This window comes from Neodiprion lecontei, chromosome 7 (genome assembly GCF_021901455.1).
Source record: "Neodiprion lecontei isolate iyNeoLeco1 chromosome 7, iyNeoLeco1.1, whole genome shotgun sequence".
NCBI lineage: Eukaryota > Metazoa > Arthropoda > Insecta > Hymenoptera > Diprionidae > Neodiprion > Neodiprion lecontei.
In genome coordinates this window covers 26,084,878-26,106,189 of record NC_060266.1, presented here as the reverse complement: position 1 = coordinate 26,106,189, position 21,312 = coordinate 26,084,878, and the positions used below count along the sequence as shown (strand labels likewise).

At 43.4% G+C, this 21,312-nt stretch overlaps 6 protein-coding genes across 13 annotated transcripts in view; 2 read left to right on the top strand and 4 right to left on the bottom strand.

The window, feature by feature from the left end:
* LOC107223082 (band 4.1-like protein 4A) overlaps nucleotides 1-508 on the top strand; it is a 54,152-nt gene extending 53,644 nt beyond the window's left edge. For all 8 annotated transcript variants that reach the window (XM_046744572.1, XM_046744571.1, XM_046744573.1 and 5 more), the window contains one exon: nucleotides 367-508. In XM_046744572.1, the coding sequence (XP_046600528.1) occupies nucleotides 367-403 (37 nt within the window). In that variant the 3' untranslated portion in view covers nucleotides 404-508. The remainder of the gene's footprint in view (nucleotides 1-366) is intronic.
* LOC107223077 (signal recognition particle 9 kDa protein) lies at nucleotides 99-1,490 on the bottom strand. The gene is made up of 3 exons (XM_015662650.2): nucleotides 1,232-1,490; nucleotides 843-911; nucleotides 99-761 (listed from the first exon to the last, which is right to left on the bottom strand). Exons 1-3 carry the CDS (start codon nucleotides 1,301-1,303, stop codon nucleotides 666-668), a joined length of 237 nt encoding a protein of 78 aa, XP_015518136.1. The 5' UTR covers nucleotides 1,304-1,490; the 3' UTR covers nucleotides 99-665.
* A 419-nt stretch (nucleotides 1,491-1,909) lies between these two features.
* LOC107223075 (irregular chiasm C-roughest protein-like) lies at nucleotides 1,910-5,338 on the bottom strand. The gene is made up of 6 exons (XM_015662648.2): nucleotides 4,851-5,338; nucleotides 4,411-4,540; nucleotides 4,080-4,279; nucleotides 3,641-3,967; nucleotides 3,047-3,565; nucleotides 1,910-2,776 (listed from the first exon to the last, which is right to left on the bottom strand). The coding sequence occupies exons 1-6, from the start codon at nucleotides 5,227-5,229 to the stop codon at nucleotides 2,187-2,189; spliced, it is 2,145 nt and encodes a 714-aa protein (XP_015518134.2). The 5' UTR covers nucleotides 5,230-5,338; the 3' UTR covers nucleotides 1,910-2,186.
* A 2,500-nt stretch (nucleotides 5,339-7,838) lies between these two features.
* Nucleotides 7,839-9,076, bottom strand: LOC107223084 (protein lethal(2)essential for life). The gene has a single exon (XM_015662661.2). The coding sequence runs from the start codon at nucleotides 8,836-8,838 to the stop codon at nucleotides 8,218-8,220; it is 621 nt and encodes a 206-aa protein (XP_015518147.1). The 5' UTR covers nucleotides 8,839-9,076; the 3' UTR covers nucleotides 7,839-8,217.
* Nucleotides 9,077-11,591: 2,515 nt separating this feature from the next.
* Nucleotides 11,592-12,787, bottom strand: LOC107223083 (protein lethal(2)essential for life). The gene has a single exon (XM_015662660.2). The coding sequence runs from the start codon at nucleotides 12,565-12,567 to the stop codon at nucleotides 11,983-11,985; it is 585 nt and encodes a 194-aa protein (XP_015518146.1). The 5' UTR covers nucleotides 12,568-12,787; the 3' UTR covers nucleotides 11,592-11,982.
* Nucleotides 12,788-15,152: 2,365 nt separating this feature from the next.
* LOC107223076 (protein lethal(2)essential for life-like) lies at nucleotides 15,153-16,283 on the top strand. The gene has a single exon (XM_015662649.2). The coding sequence runs from the start codon at nucleotides 15,368-15,370 to the stop codon at nucleotides 16,025-16,027; it is 660 nt and encodes a 219-aa protein (XP_015518135.1). The 5' UTR covers nucleotides 15,153-15,367; the 3' UTR covers nucleotides 16,028-16,283.
* The last annotated feature ends 5,029 nt before the right edge of the window (nucleotides 16,284-21,312 follow it).

Genomic DNA, 21,312 nt, shown 5'->3' with positions numbered 1-21,312 from the left:
TCGCCCCCCCCGCGCAGATGCTTCTTTCTTTATGCCATTGTGACTGTAAGAAGCAGCCAAGTATAACAACGATCTTATTTTTTCAATATTGTTTTCACTTTTTTGTTTTCAAAAAATTTATTTCCTTCTGCAAATCGTCCTCTGCCACTTTATTTTCACATGGTTTTCTTCGGTATTAAACAAGAGTGGCACAGGTTACGAGTGAATTGAGTCATGGCGGGTGATTTCTTTTCATTTTCCAAATACACATAATCTATTTCTTGCATGTGGATTTGTAAGTATCTATTGCAATTATGAAAGATGATTAATCCATCCATCGCCGAAATGAAGAACAAGTAATAATTGAACATTTATCTGTTGTTACAGAACTCTGACTCGCCGCCACAGAAGCAGGCCGAAATAAGCACCGAGCTTTAAGTTCAAATGAAGAATAATTTCAATGCACATATTGTATATTAAAGAACGAAAGAGAAACTGTTTTTTTTTTTTTTATCTCAATGGAATGAAAGACAGAAATGAAAAAAATCTATATGAATATACTATATACATATATGTATCGTCAAAGAAACGGACTTTAGAATCCTTGTGAATACCTTGTTTTTCTTTTTCGTTTCATCCTTTTTCATCGTTATTATTTAAACAATATATTCCTATAGTAATAAATATTAGTTGTCCTTGGACGCCATGTGTCGCATCAGGTTGCCTATGAATTTTTCCATCTTTTTCAGATCTTGCGCGATCTCTGTTTTGTACTGCAAACACTGCAAGTGAAACGATGAACGATTTAGCCGCGATTGCAACAATATTACAGCATTTTAACTTGTGCTTTACGCTTTACTTACCGTACGATTGTCTGTGAGCTTGAGGGATAAAGTACCTTTGTTATGGCAGTATTTCATTGTGTACCGAGCCTGGAACAAACGAAATAACAAGTAAGTTAGACAAAGGTTAACAAGGGTGACATACAAATCATTTGACAATACTTGGAATATTAGTATCTTTACAAATGATCGACTCTTCCTACTTATGTATTCATGTAAATTTATCATCGGCGTCATTGTACACAGCTGGTGTTAACTGTACCGCCACGATCAACATATAGGTTATGATTTGAACAGTTTGGCAATTGACAGAAATTTTGCACCAAGTCAACTTTTAATAAAATCTTATTCATCTATAGGGTGAATAAACTACTGTCAAAGTGGAAGAGAATAAAAGTGAAATGGCAAACCTTCAGTGGATCTTGGAGATATAACCTCTCAGCTACCTTCTCGAATTCTTCCCATGACTTAAGGTACGTCATTATTATTATTGAACCTCCGCGAAATGGACGCGCTTTCGTTTGCTTTCACGTTAATCAACTGTTCTTCTACCGTTAGTCACACGTTTAAATAAACATTCATACTCGTTCAACCAACCTACAAATGACAGAGACGGTTTGTCATGGATCTCTGGGCCACCTGTCTCCACGCGTCGTAAACGAGGAGTCGATCGGTCATAGACTACGAGACTCGTAGACGAGTCTTGCCATTCGCATTTCTTAAATTTCATTCGTCATTCCGATATAACATCAGGTTCTGAACCTCGATTATCCTCTGTGGTATTTATCGATTAAAAATATCACGCGGTGCTTATTAACAATTGGAATATTGCATTTTCACAGTACAATTTTCGTCGCTATCAAAACAAGTTAGTTATCTGCCATTCGCCATATTGCATTGTGATGTTACTTTCGGGGGATACGTTACTTGTTTGTAAACGATATTTTGACTTTAATTATCAACTTTTATTATTGTTTTTTCTTTAATCATATTTATTTTTTATTCCTATAAAATACAACAATGAAAACAATAAATAATTAAATATAATTAGTATGAAAATTAATGGTAATAAAAGCTTATAGGTGTCACATTATGTCAAACAATTATGGTTTAGAAGCGAACGGTAATTAAATTATTAGTGATTATTGTACAGATAACAATTAAGGTTTCAGACTCTGTAAAAAATATTTGATCGTTGAAGAAAAACGGACAATGTGTTTTCTACGTAGAAGAATAATCTTTATATAATCAATAATACAATATCCCACGCGTATTATAGCAAGTATAGTGCGTGAAAGCAGCTTTTCGGTAAAAATTTGTATCAATACGTGTTTCGTTCAACATACGAAATAACGTTAACGTTCGCTAAACTATCGTTGGAGCCTGCAGAACGACGGGGGCTCTCCTAACTTTCAGCGCTTCTGGGCTCATCGGCGACCTAGTCATAGCCGCCTGTTTCGAAATGTGATCGTATCCGTAAAGAACAGCGAGTGGGCTTTCGTGCAACGTCTCTTTATTGTTAGCCAGAGGTTTGGTCTGGTCCTGGCTAGCTTGGATCTGAGACTGATCGGCGATTCTCTGCCTGTCGACGGTAGACGTGGGGCTGTAAAAAGCGTCCGCCGCAATGCTTCCCTCCTCAACTTCCTGGCTGTACAAATCGGTTCGTTTAGACCTGAACGCGGCGTAAAGACAGATCGCGAATAGCCCGAGGAGAAACAAAGTCCCGACAGCCGCGGCTGCCGCGATCAATCGCGTCCCCATCGGGTCCCGCACCAGCAAAAGAACATTCGTCGAATCCCTGCCCTTCTCGCTCTCCACCAGCAACGTGTAAACCCGCGCGTCCTCCTTCTGCAAATCCTTTATCTCGAGCTTCGCCCAGTAGCAATTCGTCACCATCTTGTTCTCGATAATCGGTTCCAACGGAAGCGCTTCGTACTTCGGCGGAATGCTTTCTCCTGGAAATTCAATCGCTCGGATATTAAATTGCTACATGCAACTCTCCGTAGTAGTAGTACCAGGAGATTTCTGGGTACAGATCCGAATGGTGACCTTTTACCCGCTTCACAGTTCAGACACAAACCCTTTTCTTCGTATGGGGGTTTTCCTCATTTCGATTGACTGTACCGATCACCGGAAAAAAGTGTCGTGTCTTTGTGTATCGGGATCTGCACTTAGAACTCTCCTTCCATCCCTACTCTCCACCACCGCAATCGAACATCACTCACCAGCCCTGATGTGCGAGCTCCCCCACTGCCAAGCGACGAGGCGAGGTGGAGGCCTGGAGCAGAACCGGGACCTCAGTCTGTGAACCGGTTCCCCGGCCCACCCGATGGACCGGATGTCGCCTCCGTCCGCGGATTCGCCAGCCGACGAGGCCCCCGTCTGGATTTCGGGGGGTCCTGTGACGTGGAGGACGTAGCGAGCGTCGCTCGACGCCTCTCGACGTACCCCGTTTATCACGTTGTAGGCGACGCATCGGTACTCACCCTCGTCGGACCATTGGACGTTCTCCAGGCGCAGACGACGCCCGGCGTCCCCCGCCCGGTCGCCCGGGTTAGAGATCATCTCGGTGTTGGTGCCCCCCCGGAGGTGGACCCATCTGTACATCGCCGAGGGATTCGCGTCGAACAATTCGCACTCGAAGGTGTCGAGGCTTGAACCCAGGACGGCAACGACCGCCTCTTCCACCTTAGGCCCTCCTCCATCTTGTCGTCTGTCGTTAACGGAAGTCGCTCTGGGACCATCTAGGCAAGAGGATGATGTTATTATTGACAATTATTCTTCTCCAAGTCTGTAAATTTCGTTTTTTCCGCGCTCACATTGGACGTCGAAACGGTAGTGAGCGGACGGGCTTTCGCCGATCGTGTTCGACGCCTTGCAGGAGTAGAGGCCCTTGTCCGTTCGTTTTACAGGCTCGAATGGGAGCTCTGATAATCCCATCATTCCCGGAATGCTGGAATTCGTTCGATTGTCCCTGGGGAAGACGCTGTTCTTGAACCCGACCACCGGCTCCGAGTCTTTGTACCACTTGACCACTGCGGGAGGATTCGCGTCCACGAGGCACTTCAGACTCAGGAAACTCTCCGAGTCTTCCAACGCCGCAGCGAGAGACCTTGGGACCGTTTCCAGCTTAACTTCCGGTGAATCTGACGAACGGAGGAGTATTATGCGGGAACAGAGGGTGAATATTCATGCGTCGCATTGTTGCATTTTATTTTTTCCTATCGCTTTTCATTATCGCCTGGAGATCAAACTTACAATGAACGTCGAGCTTCGACTCCGCCACAGCTGGCACCGCGCTGGTCGGATGAATACTCAGGCATCGAACAGGCTTTCCGTGATTTGCCCTTTCGCCACGGATTCGAAGGAGGCTGTGGGCCGCCCAGGTCTTCGGATTGTCGACCTCCGTCGCGTTGGTTTGGTCCTTAAGAGGTGCAACTTCGCTACCACCTACGAACCTGCGCAAATGGTTGTTGAATTCGGTACATTCTGTATCTGTAATGACATTCTACCCGCGGTTACAGGTCTATACGTATGAACATACATCTAGATCCAAGAAAATCACAGATAACACGTATTCTTTGCGTACCACTTAATCAGCGCAGGAGGATTTCCGTATCTAGAGACACAGGACAACGTTACCTCTTGACCCTCCCTCAGAGTAAGGATTGAACCCAAGACTGTGCCTTCGACTTCGAGGCGCGGTTTTCTCGGGCTTACTGCAACGGAAGGATGATACGTTCGTGCGGGTATCGTTTTCGTCGAGTTATTGAGATAGTTTGGGAAATTGAAAATGTATCATAGCTAGTCTATCGGTAGGTGACGATTCGCTTAATCCAGCGCGTATGTAGGTTTAAAAAAATCCCAACTCCTCCAACATGAATGAGGAAACGTGCTTCAAAGTTGAAAGAAGGCTGATGTGACGTGTGTATAGAAAGAGGGGTCAACTGGTTCGTGACGGAATAGAGAACCGATCCGAATTAGAATTTGAATAGGAGAATGAAATCCGATGGGAGTTATAAATCCTACCTCTGACGAGAAGGCGAGCCGGGGGGGATGTGAGGGCGTCCTGACGGGCAAAATCTCCGGGGGTGACCTGGCACTCCCATTGACCGTCATCGAAGTCGAGGGATGCCCTCTTCACGAGGATGGAACAGTCCCCCTCGCGATCGCTCGCCCACTCATATTTTCCCGGATGAATGCCCACCGGTTTCCGGTCCTTCTGCCACACACACTGCCCTCTTTTGTCTTTCACCCTGCATCTAAGACGAACGTCATCTCCGGAGGATACTTCCTGATACAGAGCTGGCGTTTCTTCGAACCTCTGTTCTCCGGTAACGAAAATTTCTCTCGCCGTAATCACCCACAGGGCAAATACTGTTAGGTAGCTTCCGGATTTTACGCTCATTTTTCAAATCGACAATGTATGATTATTACTTGCGCGTTTGATCGAGCGGTTATAGGGAAAAATCGAAATCGACGGGTTAGGTCGAGCGCTTTGGGATTTAGCTTTCGAAATTTAACTCTCTCGACACTGTCGCCTCACATTTTAACGACTCGGTCACTCTTCTGCGAACAAACTGACACTAGCGCAAGTATTGAATTGCACCCTTCCATCACTTCGCAAACGGATCGGCGTACTTCCGACCGAGAACACCTGTTGCGTATTACCACCGAGTAATAATTCTACCTCGCCATATGTCTCCCCTAGCTAACAATGAATGGCGCGTGCGGCACAATCCAGGGTATATAATTTTCAGAAGTCGCTTTCTTTTTTTCAATTTTACTCACCTCCGATTACAAGTAACTTACAATTTTTAACACAAAATTATGCAAATACGAGAACTATCGTATTCGTCAGCTCGTGCGCTACCATTTTCGGTTTAATTCGGCACAGGTAGCCTCGCGAATGAACCTCGAGAGGAAGTCGCTAGACGATTTACTTCCTGATTTTCACTCGTTTGCGTGCATGCGTGCGTAGATGTGCGCGGGCTACGATAAGAGGCAAGTCACAAGTCACAATCAAACAAAGCAATTAGGCCATCTAAAGAGCGTCGCGAAAGCGTAGAGAAGGTCCGGTCGGACTGACCCGGGTCGAAAGCGCGGTGCAAAGTTGACTGCAGTTGGCTGCGGACTGTGTGTTTGTAAAACCGGGGCCTCGTACTGGGACTCGGGACCCCAAACGTAACGCGCAGCAAACCCATGCGTGCGTATCCAACCCTGTCTCCTCTCCGCGATGCCTGCTCGGCTATATTCCTTCCTATTCCTTATTATTCGAGCGTGATACCATTAGCTCGTGCCACAGTCTCTGCAGCCTGTCGAACACCGAATACATGCCTACGTTTAAACTGTGTTGGGTATATATTTTAGACGCGCGTCTTTGCCCGTTTAGCTATGTCTGCGTGTATACCGCAACAGGCTCCAATCCCCGGCTCTCCGAGTACCTAATGAGCTCGAATTAAAATATCGTAAATAACGTAACCCAATTACCTATGCGCAATAGTTGTCTTGATTCGAAACGTCCGATGTATGCAATACGCATCGGAAGTCAATTTTATTGTGCAAAGTCGTGTCTTTCTTTCCTGAGGCTCGAGTGAGCGATTACTATAATTACTCTGCAACTGGGTTGAGAATTCGTTTTATTTCGCGATCTTTCAATTTTCTAAGATGTATCAAGTTTTTCTTTATACGGCAACGTTTAATTTTTTATTTCTTTTTATTCTTTTTGGCAACATCGTTGCGGTTACACAATGACGATGACCGTTTCCGAGATGAGAGAAACTCAAGACGGATGTGCAAATTTTAGCCATTAACCGACCGCGTTCGAGTTTATGCACCTCACGTATAGTAGTAATATGTATAATATTTTATGATTGTTAATTATTTTTTCAACCGTTTTTTTTTTTTTTTTTACCTTCTTTGCATAAGAAATTTATACGCACATCTCCGTACGGATTTACTGTAATTGTTAGGAATGAAGGCAGCCGAGGTACCGTATTCTACTTGCGAACGATACCGTAATCCGTAACTTGGAATTTCAAGAAGTTATAATACCTCTGTTTTACTCATCTCTACACAAATCCGTAATCATTGTACGTGACGCAATGAAAAATTTCTATCTACTTTGCAATCTTCCGAAGAAACGTCTGAACGCTTTGTTCCAAAACTTGGCAACCCTTTCGAAAATTCAGCTATTTCCCCGCTTTGATTCTCTATACTAAAATTAATAATCTGTTTTTTTTTTTAACGTTATCAGCGTGTCGAAATGAAGTTAGCATTTGAAAGCGCTGTCTAAGCCGCCACGCGGTCTTGCGCATTTATCCTGATAGCTCCAGCTACTTCCACCTAGCGTGTATTTTGTTAACGTGCAGATTCGAAGGTTTCCCCACGTGAGGTCGCTCCTGTTTGATATTTCAAAGCTTGGTTAACCTCATTGATTAAAATTCGACAATTCGCCGAATGGTTACACGGTTTATGCAGATTGCGGTTTAGAATTAAAAGTTGCAAAGAGACGTTCAGGATGCCTTTCCGCGACTAGGTGGTATAACGAACAGCCGCGTTACATAGGCCACGAAAATGGGTGCGCAAAAAATATATTCCATTCGGTCAATGGGGACAAAGACTCTAGGCCAGATTGTGCTTAAATTTAATTTAAATATTCATGCACCGCAGAACGCGGTGCACGCTCTATTAACTATTCCTTCTACTCCTGTACTACAGCAATACTCTGAGCAGCAGTTTTTGCTGATGAGAAATTCTTCGGCATGCGATAGATGTGTGTAAATAACACGTTTCGAGAAATTATTTGATTGCTATTTATCGCGCAGGCACGCCTGGCTTATTTGAATTATCAACCTAGTCTTTCAATAAGACAGTAATATCTAATTGAATTAACTTTGAATTGTGATTACGCTTACGGCTAAATGTTACAGGCCTAATAAGCACGACGAATCGATAACAACGGGAATAAGGTGGGGGATCAGCGAAGAGGATTAGAGTCGAGTAAGGAGACACACATTTATGTGAATCTAAACACACATTTTTTTTATTTCATACATGAGATACACGTGAAAAGGTGGGTTTTACAAAGTAGAAAAGCAAGATCATCACTTAACGGGTACAGGTACTCATTATACCGACTAATGAAATAATAATTTTAACATTAATAAATGCCACTTGACAGACTTGTCGATCTTAAGGATCGTGATACACTTTAAGCAATGTATACATCACAAACAAAATTATAATTAAGACTACGACTGCGTCGATTATAGCCTACGATATAAAAAAATTATTATATTTAAGGAAAGTGCGAGGTAATGTAACGCGAATAATGACTCGCAACGAGTACAAGTATCGTATGTTTTAGAAAATTTGATACGAACGAAGAGCAAATTTACTTTTCGGACTTCTTCTTCTTCTGATCCTCTTGCTGTTCGTGATCCTTCACCGGAGCCTGATCTTTGATAGCCGGCTTGCCGGTATGCTGTATTTTGATCTGTCGCTCGCCCTCTACCTTGGGCTGCTCCTTCCTCGGTACCGTGATGCTCAGGACGCCGTCGGAGGACAAGCTCGACGAGACCTCGTCGATGTTGCACTGATCGGGGATCAGGTATCGCCGTTCGAACTGGCGAGACACCCAGCCGTGCTCGTCGCGTTTCTCCTCGTGCTTGGCCGAGACGACGACGCACTTGTCGACCACCTTCACGTCTATCTCCTCGGGCTTGAACTGCTGCACGTCGAGGCTCACCTTGAACTGATTCTTGTCGGCTTTGACCACCGACGAGCCGCCGTCTCCTTGCCTCAGCAAATTACCCCAGGGTCTGTAGTAGATCGAGGGGATGAGATGCGCGCTCGAACGCGGAGAATCTCTGGGCACCACGTAGATCGACGACCTCGGGTAACTCGCCGCTAATTGCTCCTGTTGCAGGGGTAGCCCGAAGTGCTGGTCCAGAAGGCTGTGAGGTCGCTCCAGGTCTTCCCACCAGTCGGAGAAAAGCATCGGGATCAGCGACATGACGATTTGTTTTTCTTGTGCTTCTAAACGGAGATTCAAAACTCGAACCGGTCAACGGCTAGCTCGTGAGACTTCTTTTTACGGTTTAGGATTCTCTTCTCGAGGTCTGATTCGCTGATTAAATCTTCTCTCTTCGATCGACTCGCGGTATATGGCTTTTATATACTTCTACGTGTATCGTAGGTGCTTCTGACTCTCGCAGTTGCTTCCAACGAACTGATGATCGGCGTTCCTGCTCGCCGGTATTTATGCGCGACTCGCGTGCCTTTGGCGGTGGGGATCGAGGTTCTAGAAGGCTCGGGTAAGCCGGAGAATTCGCGATGTTTCTCGGCTGTTCTCGCTGCAGAACGATGCAGTTTTCGCGCGTTCTCTCTCCGTCTCTCTGTATTTTTCTCTCCTTATTTATATCCTTCTCTCTCTTTTTCTCTGTTGTTTGCAATATATTTCACGCGCGACGATTATTCGGCGAGAAACAGAAATGACGAGGGCGAACGGACGAAACTTTTACCGAATTTGCAGGAAAGCTCTGGAAAATTTTCGACGGGATATAACAAAATCCAGTAACCAATGTTCACGCGATTTTCATTTCACACGATAATTCCTCTTGCAGATTATTCTTTTCTTTTTTCAACGCCTATTCTGCCAGCTTCTACTAGCTTCTACGGATATTATCTTCGTCGGGAATCTTCGGCTGTACATTATATGTACGTTACATGTTGACAATTGTTTTTGTAAGATTATTTCTACAAGAAATACATTTGAAGTCGCTTCGAGGACTTTTATAATTACTTTGCACACTCTTACACGTACTTATTGTTAAGAAGACACGACCTACGGTGTATTATGAATACGGTGATGTAAACACGTATCCCAATGTAGATACGCCTTGTATTTTCGCGTTTTTCGCTCTACGTTTTTTCAATTTTCCCGTACGATATAGTTCGATTCCCGGCTGCTGTTATTTTCATTTTAATCATCACGCTCTGTAAATCTTCAATATCAAAATTACATCATCTAATCGCGAGTGCGAGAGAGAGAGAGAGAAAGTGTTCTATAATTTCCCCGCTGCATTGTAGCGGCAAACTCGAGCTTCGAGTCGTTTCTCGACGTTCGCACATATCAGGTCTATAGGCAGACCTGCGCATACATACATATGTACGTCTGGCCGACACGCCCAGCACGTTCGCCGCTTCGGTTTCGCTTTGAATGTCACGTTGGGTAAGGTTAGGCATCTCGTCGACCGTCGCGACGCGTCGAGAGTATTCGGCATCGACCGACGACGATTGCGTACTATACCTATGTATAATAATACATATGTACGTCGCAGCCGGCACACATACAGATACACATACCTATACGTGCATCGTTCAACGCTGACGATGAGTTACACAGCATTTTCAAATATTTCTATAATATTATTTATACTTGTGCATTTTACGCCTACGTATCCACGTACGCTGAACGTTAGTCTAGACGTATTTGTTAGTCGGTATATTAGCCGTGTTATACTCGACAATTCGTCTTGGATATTATGTCCATTTGTCCGTATATTATACATATTATTTGTTTCGTCCAGAGCAGTGTGCATCGTGCAAAAACTGACGTGAGAACGATGCGCGCAAGCCCGTATACCTGCATACGTTAAAAAAGAATCTACGCTCTTTTGTCACGTTCTCTGAAAATTTTATACGCAGTTTTTCATGGTTTGTTAATTCGGATTTAGCCTCGCAAACAGCAGGCAGATTAGCTCAGGTCAAGAAAATTACTGTTTAGGTTTATTTGAAATATATGGCAGTGGCACTGCTGTAATAACTTATTGACCTTGACAAGTCGCGCAGCTTATACGCACGCCGCAGACACATTGGCGTCGAGAAGATGCAGTGCTGTGAATGCGAATGCGCTGGAAGCTTCCAATGTGATAACCCGTTATACCCATATTTTTACATTGTTTACAAGTTTTATGTACAGCAAATTTATCATCACCACCTCGTCAATGCTACGAATCGTTGGAAGAATCATGGTTCCACAAAGTAATAATTACCATAATCAGGAGATAAAAATCATAAATCGAATAATTCGATGAGTATTCTCCGTTTTATTGATTCTGACAGCTACGAAGGTTTGATGAAATGGTTTGAAACGAAGCAGGTTCGAAAAGGGAATATTATAATTTTCTGGAATAACATGCACGTTACGTCGTCGTACTATTTTCAACTTCACTGACAATTTATCGTAATTCGAGTTTGAAATAAATCATGCAAAATCTATTGTTTAGGCGGCTGGTAACGATATTAAACCGGGACCGTTGATTGTACATGAAATGCCACGTAATAATCTGCCTGACCGTGGACAACAATCCGACAAATATTTTGGTCTTGCAGCCGCCCAATGTTAGTTTAATTACTTTGTAGGACCGTAATTTGGGCAGTCAATCGAAGAATCAACGAGGTTGAGAATAAATCTAGGCAACTCAAGTGAATTGACATTGAGACGTAAATTTTATTTACAATAAAACGTTTGAACGAATACCTGCCGTTTATGAGGTTTCCTTCCCAGCGAGGATGTGACAAACAAACTTGGAAAACGACTACTCATTCTCGAGGTAGATAGTCCGCCGATAGATAGCCTGAATTTCATTGATACTCTATTTTTCTTACGATTAAATGTAATTTATGATTAATTAATTTGTTCACGCTACAGGATGAGGAGGTAGGCCTGGGTTCAATATGTAAAGAAGCAATTCTTTTTCATTCTACATTTCTGTACTAATATATTTTATTACGTAAATACAATTTTCAGTACATTACATAGCGATATATAGTGGTACATTCATTTTTTTTTCTTTTTTTTTTTTTTTTTGGTTAACAGATATCACATTACCAACAGTGGAAATTTGTATACTTATGTTAATACAATGAATCAAATTACTAATAAAATTTGACGTGATATTACATCCGAGACAGAAATGAAAACAATTTTAGAGAACAAAACTTACAATTAAGCATAATAGGTATCGTAACATTGGTTACAAAATGAAAAAAAAAAAAAAAATAAAAAAATAAAATATAATCAGTCCGTTCGTACAGGAAACACGAGAAAAGCAATCAGTTCGTACGTAGTTCGACAATCTTAAAAAATGGTAAATTACTTTGCGTCGTTAGCGATCTGCTTCTCCTCAGCGTCGGACGGCGTGGTCGCAGGGTTCGGAGTATCCCTCACGGCCGGTTTCCCGGTGTGCTGAATTTTGATGCTCCTCTCGCCCTCGATCTTGAGCTGCTCCTTCCTCGGTGCCGTGATGGTCAGGACGCCGTCGGAGGACAAGCTCGACGAGACCTCGTCGATGTTGCACTGATCGGGGATCAGGTATCGCCGTTCGAACTGGCGAGACACCCAGCCGTGCTCGTCGCGTTTCTCCTCGTGCTTGGCCGAGACGACGACGCACTTGTCGACCACCTTCACGTTTATCTCCTCGGGCTTGAACTGCTGCACGTCAAGGATGACTTTGAACTGATCCTTGTCGGCCTTGACCACGGACGAGCCGGTGTTCCCGTAATTGAGAAGAGCTCCCCATGGTCTGTAGTACAAGGATCCCGGGGATCTGCGGTTGACAAGCGACGGGGCGAGGAGTTGTTCAGGGCGAAGACCGACACCGAAATGCTGGTCGATCAGGCTGTGCGGCTCGTCCAAGTCTTCCCACCAGTTGGAGAACAGCAACGGAATCAGAGACATTTTTTCGATGGCCTTACGACGATGCTTCCTTCTCTTCGGTAAATAGCACTCTTTGCTTCGAGTAATCGAGGTAATGTTAGCTTCTTGTAGATGTTGCGCAGGTAATGGCTTGACAGCTATGCAGCTTGCCTCAGCTTCGCTTTCTTTCCTGATATGTCTGCTCTGTTGCGATTCAAACTGTTTTGAAACGCGGCCCGAGCTGCGTTCAATTTATACCAGCGAGCCGGCGCGGCGTGGCGGCGTGTCTGCTGCGGAATAATCTCGACGCTGTGAGCCTTGCCGGCCGGCTCGCGCAGCAGACGATACGATACGAGAATCTACTCGACGCATCGAACAAATAAACTGCGGCGTAGTTTCTCGCGAATTTCTCGGTGATTCTTTCTTTTTCGTTGACGAAAATTCACGTGCAGATACTCGGTGCATCTGCTCTACCGTATGCGAACCCGCAAGTAATGTACGGTACATAAGGGTGGTTCATTTTGAATGTTTTATTTTATTTCTCAGACGCCACTTTAATAACTTGTGAAAAATATTGATAAGAAAATGGCATTAAAACCTGGCGAACGGAGGAAATTATTTACAAGCCGCTACCAATTATTATCATGTTTTTAATTTCTTTCAATGTTTACGACAGCGTGTTTTTTATGTAATCAAGAGCAAACTGCGCCCAACAATTCCGCAGTTAGCTGCTCTCGTCTTTTATCCGACGGATTAATCGTCTCGGAGACATCTGGATAACAGTTTTTGTTACCGAAATAGGAGTATCGCGTCGCTTTAATGTTCCTGTTTCGTTTTCAATACTGATTTTTTATGAACAATGTTTGTAAAAATAAATAAAAAATATTACACTAATTGATAGCGAGCTCTAAATATTTTCCTACATTCTCCAAGTTTTACAGAAATTTTTTTTTCCAGTATTTCTGACAAACTTTTCGAGTGGCAGCATAAAAAAAAAATTTAAAAAATGAACCACCCTACTATACCATACATGTACATCCTTCAAATTACGAAAATATAGGAAAGAACTATTTTGCAGATCAAATTCGGAGTTACTAATAACGCGTATTTTTTTCACTCCTTAGCAAACAGCGTAATTAAGGCGGAATCAGCTACGAAACGTATATCACGCGGCTGCCATAACAAGCTATTTATTGTTTCAATTATCCACAAGCAGGGCCTGGATTCCGTTAATTAATTAAGTTATATTTATAATCCAGGAGCGGTTGTATAACACGGTGGATTGTATTGATCCGAATTGGGAGAGTCCGTTATAATTTCGTTGAGCATGTAAGTATTGCACGCTTGATTCAGATTACGGTTGATGAATTTCTAGTTCCACCACCTTCTGGGTTCTTCGAGGAGGGTTCGACTTGTTATTAGCCTCTCCGCCCAGGTGAATGCTCAGCGGACCTGTATTGCTTTTGGTATTACAAATGCGTTTCTAGAAATTGACACAGCTGCTATTTTCAAAAGCTCTCGCTTCACTTTACAGCAGCTGGAGTTTATTTCTGGACATCCTCTTTACAAATCGTAATGGGGATATTTACAAACCGGCGCTGCAGCTTATGCCATGCCTGTGTACGTAATTCGCAGTAAGAAGACGAATAATAAGTCGTTTCAACATCGAGTCTCAAGAATTCGGAATTCGTTACTGCAGAAAAACCAAATGAAAAATTTCGTGTCTCGTTATGTAATGTTACTCGGTGCTGATCGAGTTGCAAAGACGTTAAAAAAATTTTGATATCAATTTCTGTTGGCATTCTATCACCTTTATTACTGTTTATGAATAATTCTGTATTTTATTTAATTTATTCTGATTGTTTCCAACATTTGGGGCAGTTTAACAGAAAACCAGAAAAACACTACATTTATCAGAATAATAATTGTAAATGATAACACGAGATATAATTATGCGTATTTTTCATGGTTATATTTTTTTTTATTTGTATTTTTCTATCATCGAATTACAGTTATGAGTTTCTTTATGTTTTTTCGCTCACAACTCACAGATGAAATATAAATCTAAAAATATATGCAATCTTGTTTCCTAAACATATTTCATGCATGCATGTCATGTATTTGCATACAACCGTTGTTAAAATTAAACTCCGTTCACCGCACGAAAACGTAAATATTTGTATACCTGTATTTTTATAATATACGTAAATATTCCGATGAATGAGCAGAAACGGTTTTAATTTTATTGTGTTTAGGGTTAGAAAATTTTATTCCCTGGTCAAAATGATTTCTACGATTTTCTAAGAATTTTTAGGGAAAATGGGACATTTCGTACAATTTTGTACGAAAAATTGTTGTCGTACAAAGTAGTAAATATGCGTAGCTTCTCATGAAAACCTGTAGATTTTAATGAATATTTGTATTTTTTCAGTAAATAATCTACATCTTACAATTTTGTACAAATTAATACGAAATGTACCAATTCCCCTGAAAATTCGTAGTAGTGGGAATTTTCACCAGGGTTCTCCAGAGAATTCCATTGACCAGAATATTCTATTATCCAGCAAATTCTCGAAGTTTCAGCGCTTCGTTCGATCGGCGAGCATCTACGCTCCCCACCAGCAGCAGTAGGTCGCCTCCCCCCACAGCTGCCGCTTCGTAGCGAATATATATAACAGGACGTGCTGCGTCACGGCAACGTCAGATTTGAACATTGAAGCGCGCGCGATCGAGCAGCATTTGAATCGCCCGGAGTGAAAACATTCGAGTTGTGCGTTGAAAAAGAAGAGCTGTAATTATCGTGTGATCAAGAGCATCGCCATTTCATCGAAAGAATAATAATATGTCTCTGCTTCCAATCTTGCTTTCCGACGTCCTCGACGAGTTCGAGAGTCCCAGCGGCATCCTCGACAGGCACTACGGGATGTCCCTCAGCCCGGAGGAGCTCTTCGAGTATCGTTCGCCGAGGTGTTCGGATGTCCTGCTCTACAGACCGGTGAGAAAATTGCATGGAAAGAGGTACACGCCCTACGAGACTCGGCTCGTGAACAAGTCGAAGGGCGGCGCCTCCGTCATCAAAGCGGACAAAGATAAGTTCCATCTGACATTGGACGTTCAGCATTTCGCCCCGGATGAGATCTCGGTTAAGGTAGTCGACAACAACGTGGTCGTCGAAGGAAAGCACGAGGAGAAGGAGGACGATCAAGGTTGGATCTCGAGGCAGTTCCTGAGGAGGTACATGGTGCCGTCACAATGCGACATTGAGCAGGTACGATCGAGCTTGTCGTCCGACGGAATCCTGACCATAACTGCACCGAGAAAAGACGCGCCGCCAATTGAGAATCGTGAGAGAGTTATCGAGATTAAACGCACCGGAAAACCGGCTGTCATGCAGGAGAATGAAATGTCTGAGAAACAGATCGGCGGACAAGTGCAGGAGGAGCAACGTAGGAAGAAGGACGAGATCGCCGTGGAAAAGAAGAAAACTATCGCGGCTGCCTAAAGAATTACTGTTCATTTTGTTTCCAAGTTTTGCGTGTGTAACACCATGATATAAGACTGATGACGTTAGTCTTAGTTCATATTTCAATCATATCATTTTATATGTGACATGTAGGAAAAAAATATTTGATTCATTAACTGCATTTAAAATTACACATATTACAACCATATTTCATATAATACAACGATAACTTACTATTAGCTAGGATATTAGCTCGTACTTTTGGTATACTGCTGGAAAGTGTACAACGTATCTTACTAGATGTATCAATGATCGTATCAATAAACATTTTCTTTGATACAGAATCTGTTTGTATTTGATAGTTGTGTTGAGGTTCCACAAAGCAGAGTAACGAAGAGATTTCGTTGCATTTCCTGAACTGTTGTTGATTCGGGATTTTGGACTACTTTTATTGAACTTGACTGTGACTTTCGATAGGCTGTTGATCGAAGGTAGCTTCAAAACTACACGCTATAAGTTTTCTCTCGCGAAATGACTTCAATACAGCGTTGATGTGAGTTGATTTCAGCATTTGTCCAAATCTGCAAAACCGAAATTGAAACTTGCCTGGGATATATTCTTTCGGACCTAATATTTCTCGTTTCGAAATGAACTTGGGTGACACTAACTCGAATATTTAATTGGAGATATACATACACATTCTCTGGTTCTGTCGATTGTTTTTTAATATTTTTCGATAATGCTGGAATCATTCCGACGATCGAAAACAAATGTTGTTTTGCAATTAGAACTTATTACGGGCAGAGTAGTTCTGCTGTGCGCGATAGTTGAGAAGTCAAAACCTGCAGGGCCAGTGATTTACTCATAGCTTTGCTGATGCTTCTACGCTTGAGTTACTGGGTTTTCGGCGATGCTGGAAGTCGATTTAGGAAGAAAAGAGTCATACCAATCATATCTGTAATGAATTATATTTGCCGGAAAGAACAGTCAGACCAACCCTTTGCATTTTTGGCGGGAATTTTCGCGATTTTGAAAACGGCTGGAATGAATTCATTGTGTCACTATTCCGACGTAATTTTGCGAGAGAAATCGATTGGGCGCAGTCCCAATGAGCTGCGATCAACGTATCGAAAGTTACAGCCAGAAAACGAAAACCTGTGTTTTCGACATTTTTCAGCAGGTGCTTTTTTTCTCGTATCTTCTCTCCCGTAGATTCCACGCTCCTTTTGCTGCGTTTTCTGAGTTCCTTGGGAGTCAATTGGTCGGGAAAGAGTCATACGAATCAATTCTGAGACGAAAAATTTTTTGGTCAAAAAAAAAGGAAGGTTAACCCCTTTGTATTTTTGGCGAAAATTTTCGCGATTTTGAAAAGTGCTGGAATTGATTAATTGTGGCACTATTCCGACGTAATTTTGCGAGAGAAATCGATTGGGCGCAGTTCCAATACGCTGCGATCAACGCATCGAAAGTTACAGCCAAAAAACGAAAACCTGAATTTTCGACATTTTTCAGCAGGTGCTTTTTTCCTCGTATCTTCTCTCCCGTTGATCCCACGCTCCTTTTGCTGCGTTTTCTGAGTTCCTTGGGGTTCAATTGGTCGGAAAAGAGTCATACGAATCAATTCTGGGACAAAAAATTTTTTGGTAAAAAAAAAAGGAAGGTTAACCCCTTTGTATTTTTGGCGAAAATTTTCGCGATTTTCAAAAGTGCTGGAATTAATGCTTTGTGGCACTATTCCGACGTAATTTTGTGAGAGAAATCGATTGGGCGCAGTCGCAATACGCTGCGATCAACGCATCGAAAGTTACAGCCAAAAAACGAAAACCTGAATTTTCGACATTTTTCAGCAGGTGCTTTTTTCCTCGTATCTTCTCTCCCGTTGATCCCACGCTCCTTTTGCTGCGTTTTCTGAGTTCCTTGGGGTTCAATTGGTCGGGAAAGAGTCATACGAATCAATTCTGAGACGAAAAATTTTTTGGTCAAAAAAAAAGGAAGGTTAACCCCTTTGTATTTTTGGCGAAAATTCTCGCGATTTTTAAAAGTGCTGGAATTGATCAATTGTGGCACTATTCCGACGTAATTTTGCGAGAGAAATCGATTGGGTGCAGTCCCAACGAGCTGCGATTATTGTATAAAAAGTTACAGCCAGAAAACGAAAGCCTGAATTTTCGACATTTTTCAGCAGGTGCTTTTTTCCTCGTATCTTCTCTCCCGTTGATCCCACGCTCCTTTTGCTGCGTTTTCTGAGTTCCTTGGGGTTCAATTGGTCGGGAAAGAGTCATACGAATCAATTCTGAGACGAAAAATTTTTTGGTCAAAAAAAAAGGAAGGTTAACCCCTTTGTATTTTTGGCGAAAATTTTCGCGATTTTGAAAAGTGCTGGAATTGATTAATTGTGGCACTATTCTGACGTAATTTTGCGAGAGAAATCGATTGGGCGCAGTCGCAATACGCTGCGATCAACGCATCGAAAGTTACAGCCAAAAAACGAAAACCTGGATTTTCGACATTTTTCAGCAGGTGCTTTTTTCCTCGTATCTTCTCTCCCGTTGATCCCACGCTCCTTTGGCTGCGTTTTCTGAGTTCCTTGGGGTTCAATTGGTCGGGAAAGAGTCATACGAATCAATTCTGAGACGAGAAATTTTTTGGTCAAAAAAAAAGGAAGGTTAACCCCTTTGTATTTTTGGCGAAAATACTCGCGATTTTTAAAAGTGCTGGAATTAATTAATTGTGGCACTATTCCGACGTAATTTTGCGAGAGAAATCCATTGGGCGCAGTTCCAATACGCTGCGATCAACGCATCGAAAGTTACAGCCAGAAAACGAAAACCTGAATTTTCGACATTTTTCAGCAGGTGCTTTTTTCCTCGTATCTTCTCTCCCGTTGATCCCACGCTCCTTTGGCTGCGTTTTCTGAGTTCCTTGGGGTTCAATTGGTCGGGAAAGAGTCATACGAATCAATTCTGAGACGAGAAATTTTTTGGTCAAAAAAAAAGGAAGGTTAACCCCTTTGTATTTTTGGCGAAAATACTCGCGATTTTTAAAAGTTCTGGAATTGATTAATTGTGGCACTATTCCGACGTAATTTTGCGAAAGAAATCGATTGGGTGCAGTCCCAACGAGCTGCGATTATTGTATAAAAAGTTACAGCCAGAAAACGAAAACCTGAATTTTCGACATTTTTCAGCAGGTGCTTTTTTCCTCGTATCTTCTCTCCCGTTGATCCCACGCTCCTTTGGCTGCGTTTTCTGAGTTCCTTGGGGTTCAATTGGTCGGGAAAGAGTCATACGAATCAATTCTGAGACGAAAAATTTTTTGGTCAAAAAAAAAGGAAGGTTAACCCCTTTGTATTTTTGGCGAAAATTCTCGCGATTTTTAAAAGTGCTGGAATTGATCAATTGTGGCACTATTCCGACGTAATTTTGCGAGAGAAATCGATTGGGTGCAGTCCCAACGAGCTGCGATTATTGTATAAAAAGTTACAGCCAGAAAACGAAAGCCTGAATTTTCGACATTTTTCAGCAGGTGCTTTTTTCCTCGTATCTTCTCTCCCGTTGATCCCACGCTCCTTTTGCTGCGTTTTCTGAGTTCCTTGGGGTTCAATTGGTCGGGAAAGAGTCATACGAATCAATTCTGAGACGAAAAATTTTTTGGTCAAAAAAAAAGGAAGGTTAACCCCTTTTTTTTTTTTTTTTTTTGATAACGCTGGTAAAAATGCCTTATGCACACCCTGGAGCTTCGCGCAAGAAGCTTCAGGGTAGTGTGGGACTCGCACCCACTAAAAAACCAGCGGCCACTCTGGTACGAGTAGGGGGGACTCCCCGGAACCGCGCGAGGCATAACCTCAGGGATCCCCCCGGCACCTTCGCGGTTACGCGCGGACCTTACTCTAACGCCTATCCAGGAGTTGCGCCTCCCGGCTCCCCCCCCGCTACATCCTATGCTCAGTGCCCCCTTGCGAAGGACGACCCTGCCCGCTGGTGGGGCATCTTCTGTCGCCGCTACGACGAGAGCTCCGCTTAACGGAGCTGCCAAGCGTATGGAGACCCCCACTTGGTGCTCGATTTTCGCGATATTGAGCGCCCTGCCCTTGCGGATCCGGGGGAAGATGAATCCGGCGCGACCGTCACATCCGCCGTCCCCGGGCCGGGGGCCGAAGAGAGAGAGGCAGAAGAAGAAGAAGAAGAAGAGGGGGCATGGCCGGAATGACCCTATCGTCACCCTACCGCCTAACGTCTCACCTATCCTGGCACCAAATTCCAAGTTGCCCTGCACCCCTTCTCTCCCCTCCACCCCCGAACCGCGGCCCCGACCCAAAGGACGGGGCTGAGGTCGACCGGTGTCCCGTCCCGCAAATCCGTTTGGACCCCTGCCCGCGTAGGTCTGAGCCTACGTCATGCCCGCGCTTACACGCGAACCACCCCCGTTTCTCCCGCTCACGCGGGTCGCGCGGTGCACGCTGCGCTGCGTTCGCTGTCGTAATCGCTCCCGCTGTTCCTTGGCCGTCATAACCCGCTCCGCGAAGCTAGCCACCGCCACCCATCCCTCTCTAGACCCTACCATAGCCCTGATCAGGCCAGGCGGTGTCAGATCCTCCCCTACGACGCGCTTTAGGGCATCCCTCTCAAGGTTAACCCCTTTGTATTTTTGGCGAAAATTTTCGCGATTTTGAAAAGTGCTGGAATTGATTAATTGTGGCACTATTCTGACGTAATTTTGCGAGAGAAATCGATTGGGCGCAGTCGCAATACGCTGCGATCAACGCATCGAAAGTTACAGCCAAAAAACGAAAACCTGGATTTTCGACATTTTTCAGCAGGTGCTTTTTTCCTCGTATCTTCTCTCCCGTTGATCCCACGCTCCTTTGGCTGCGTTTTCTGAGTTCCTTGGGGTTCAATTGGTCGGGAAAGAGTCATACGAATCAATTCTGAGACGAGAAATTTTTTGGTCAAAAAAAAAGGAAGGTTAACCCCTTTGTATTTTTGGCGAAAATACTCGCGATTTTTAAAAGTGCTGGAATTAATTAATTGTGGCACTATTCCGACGTAATTTTGCGAGAGAAATCCATTGGGCGCAGTTCAAATACGCTGCGATCAACGCATCGAAAGTTACAGCCAGAAAACGAAAACCTGAATTTTCGACATTTTTCAGCAGGTGCTTTTTTCCTCGTATCTTCTCTCCCGTTGATCCCACGCTCCTTTGGCTGCGTTTTCTGAGTTCCTTGGGGTTCAATTGGTCGGGAAAGAGTCATACGAATCAATTCTGAGACGAGAAATTTTTTGGTCAAAAAAAAAGGAAGGTTAACCCCTTTGTATTTTTGGCGA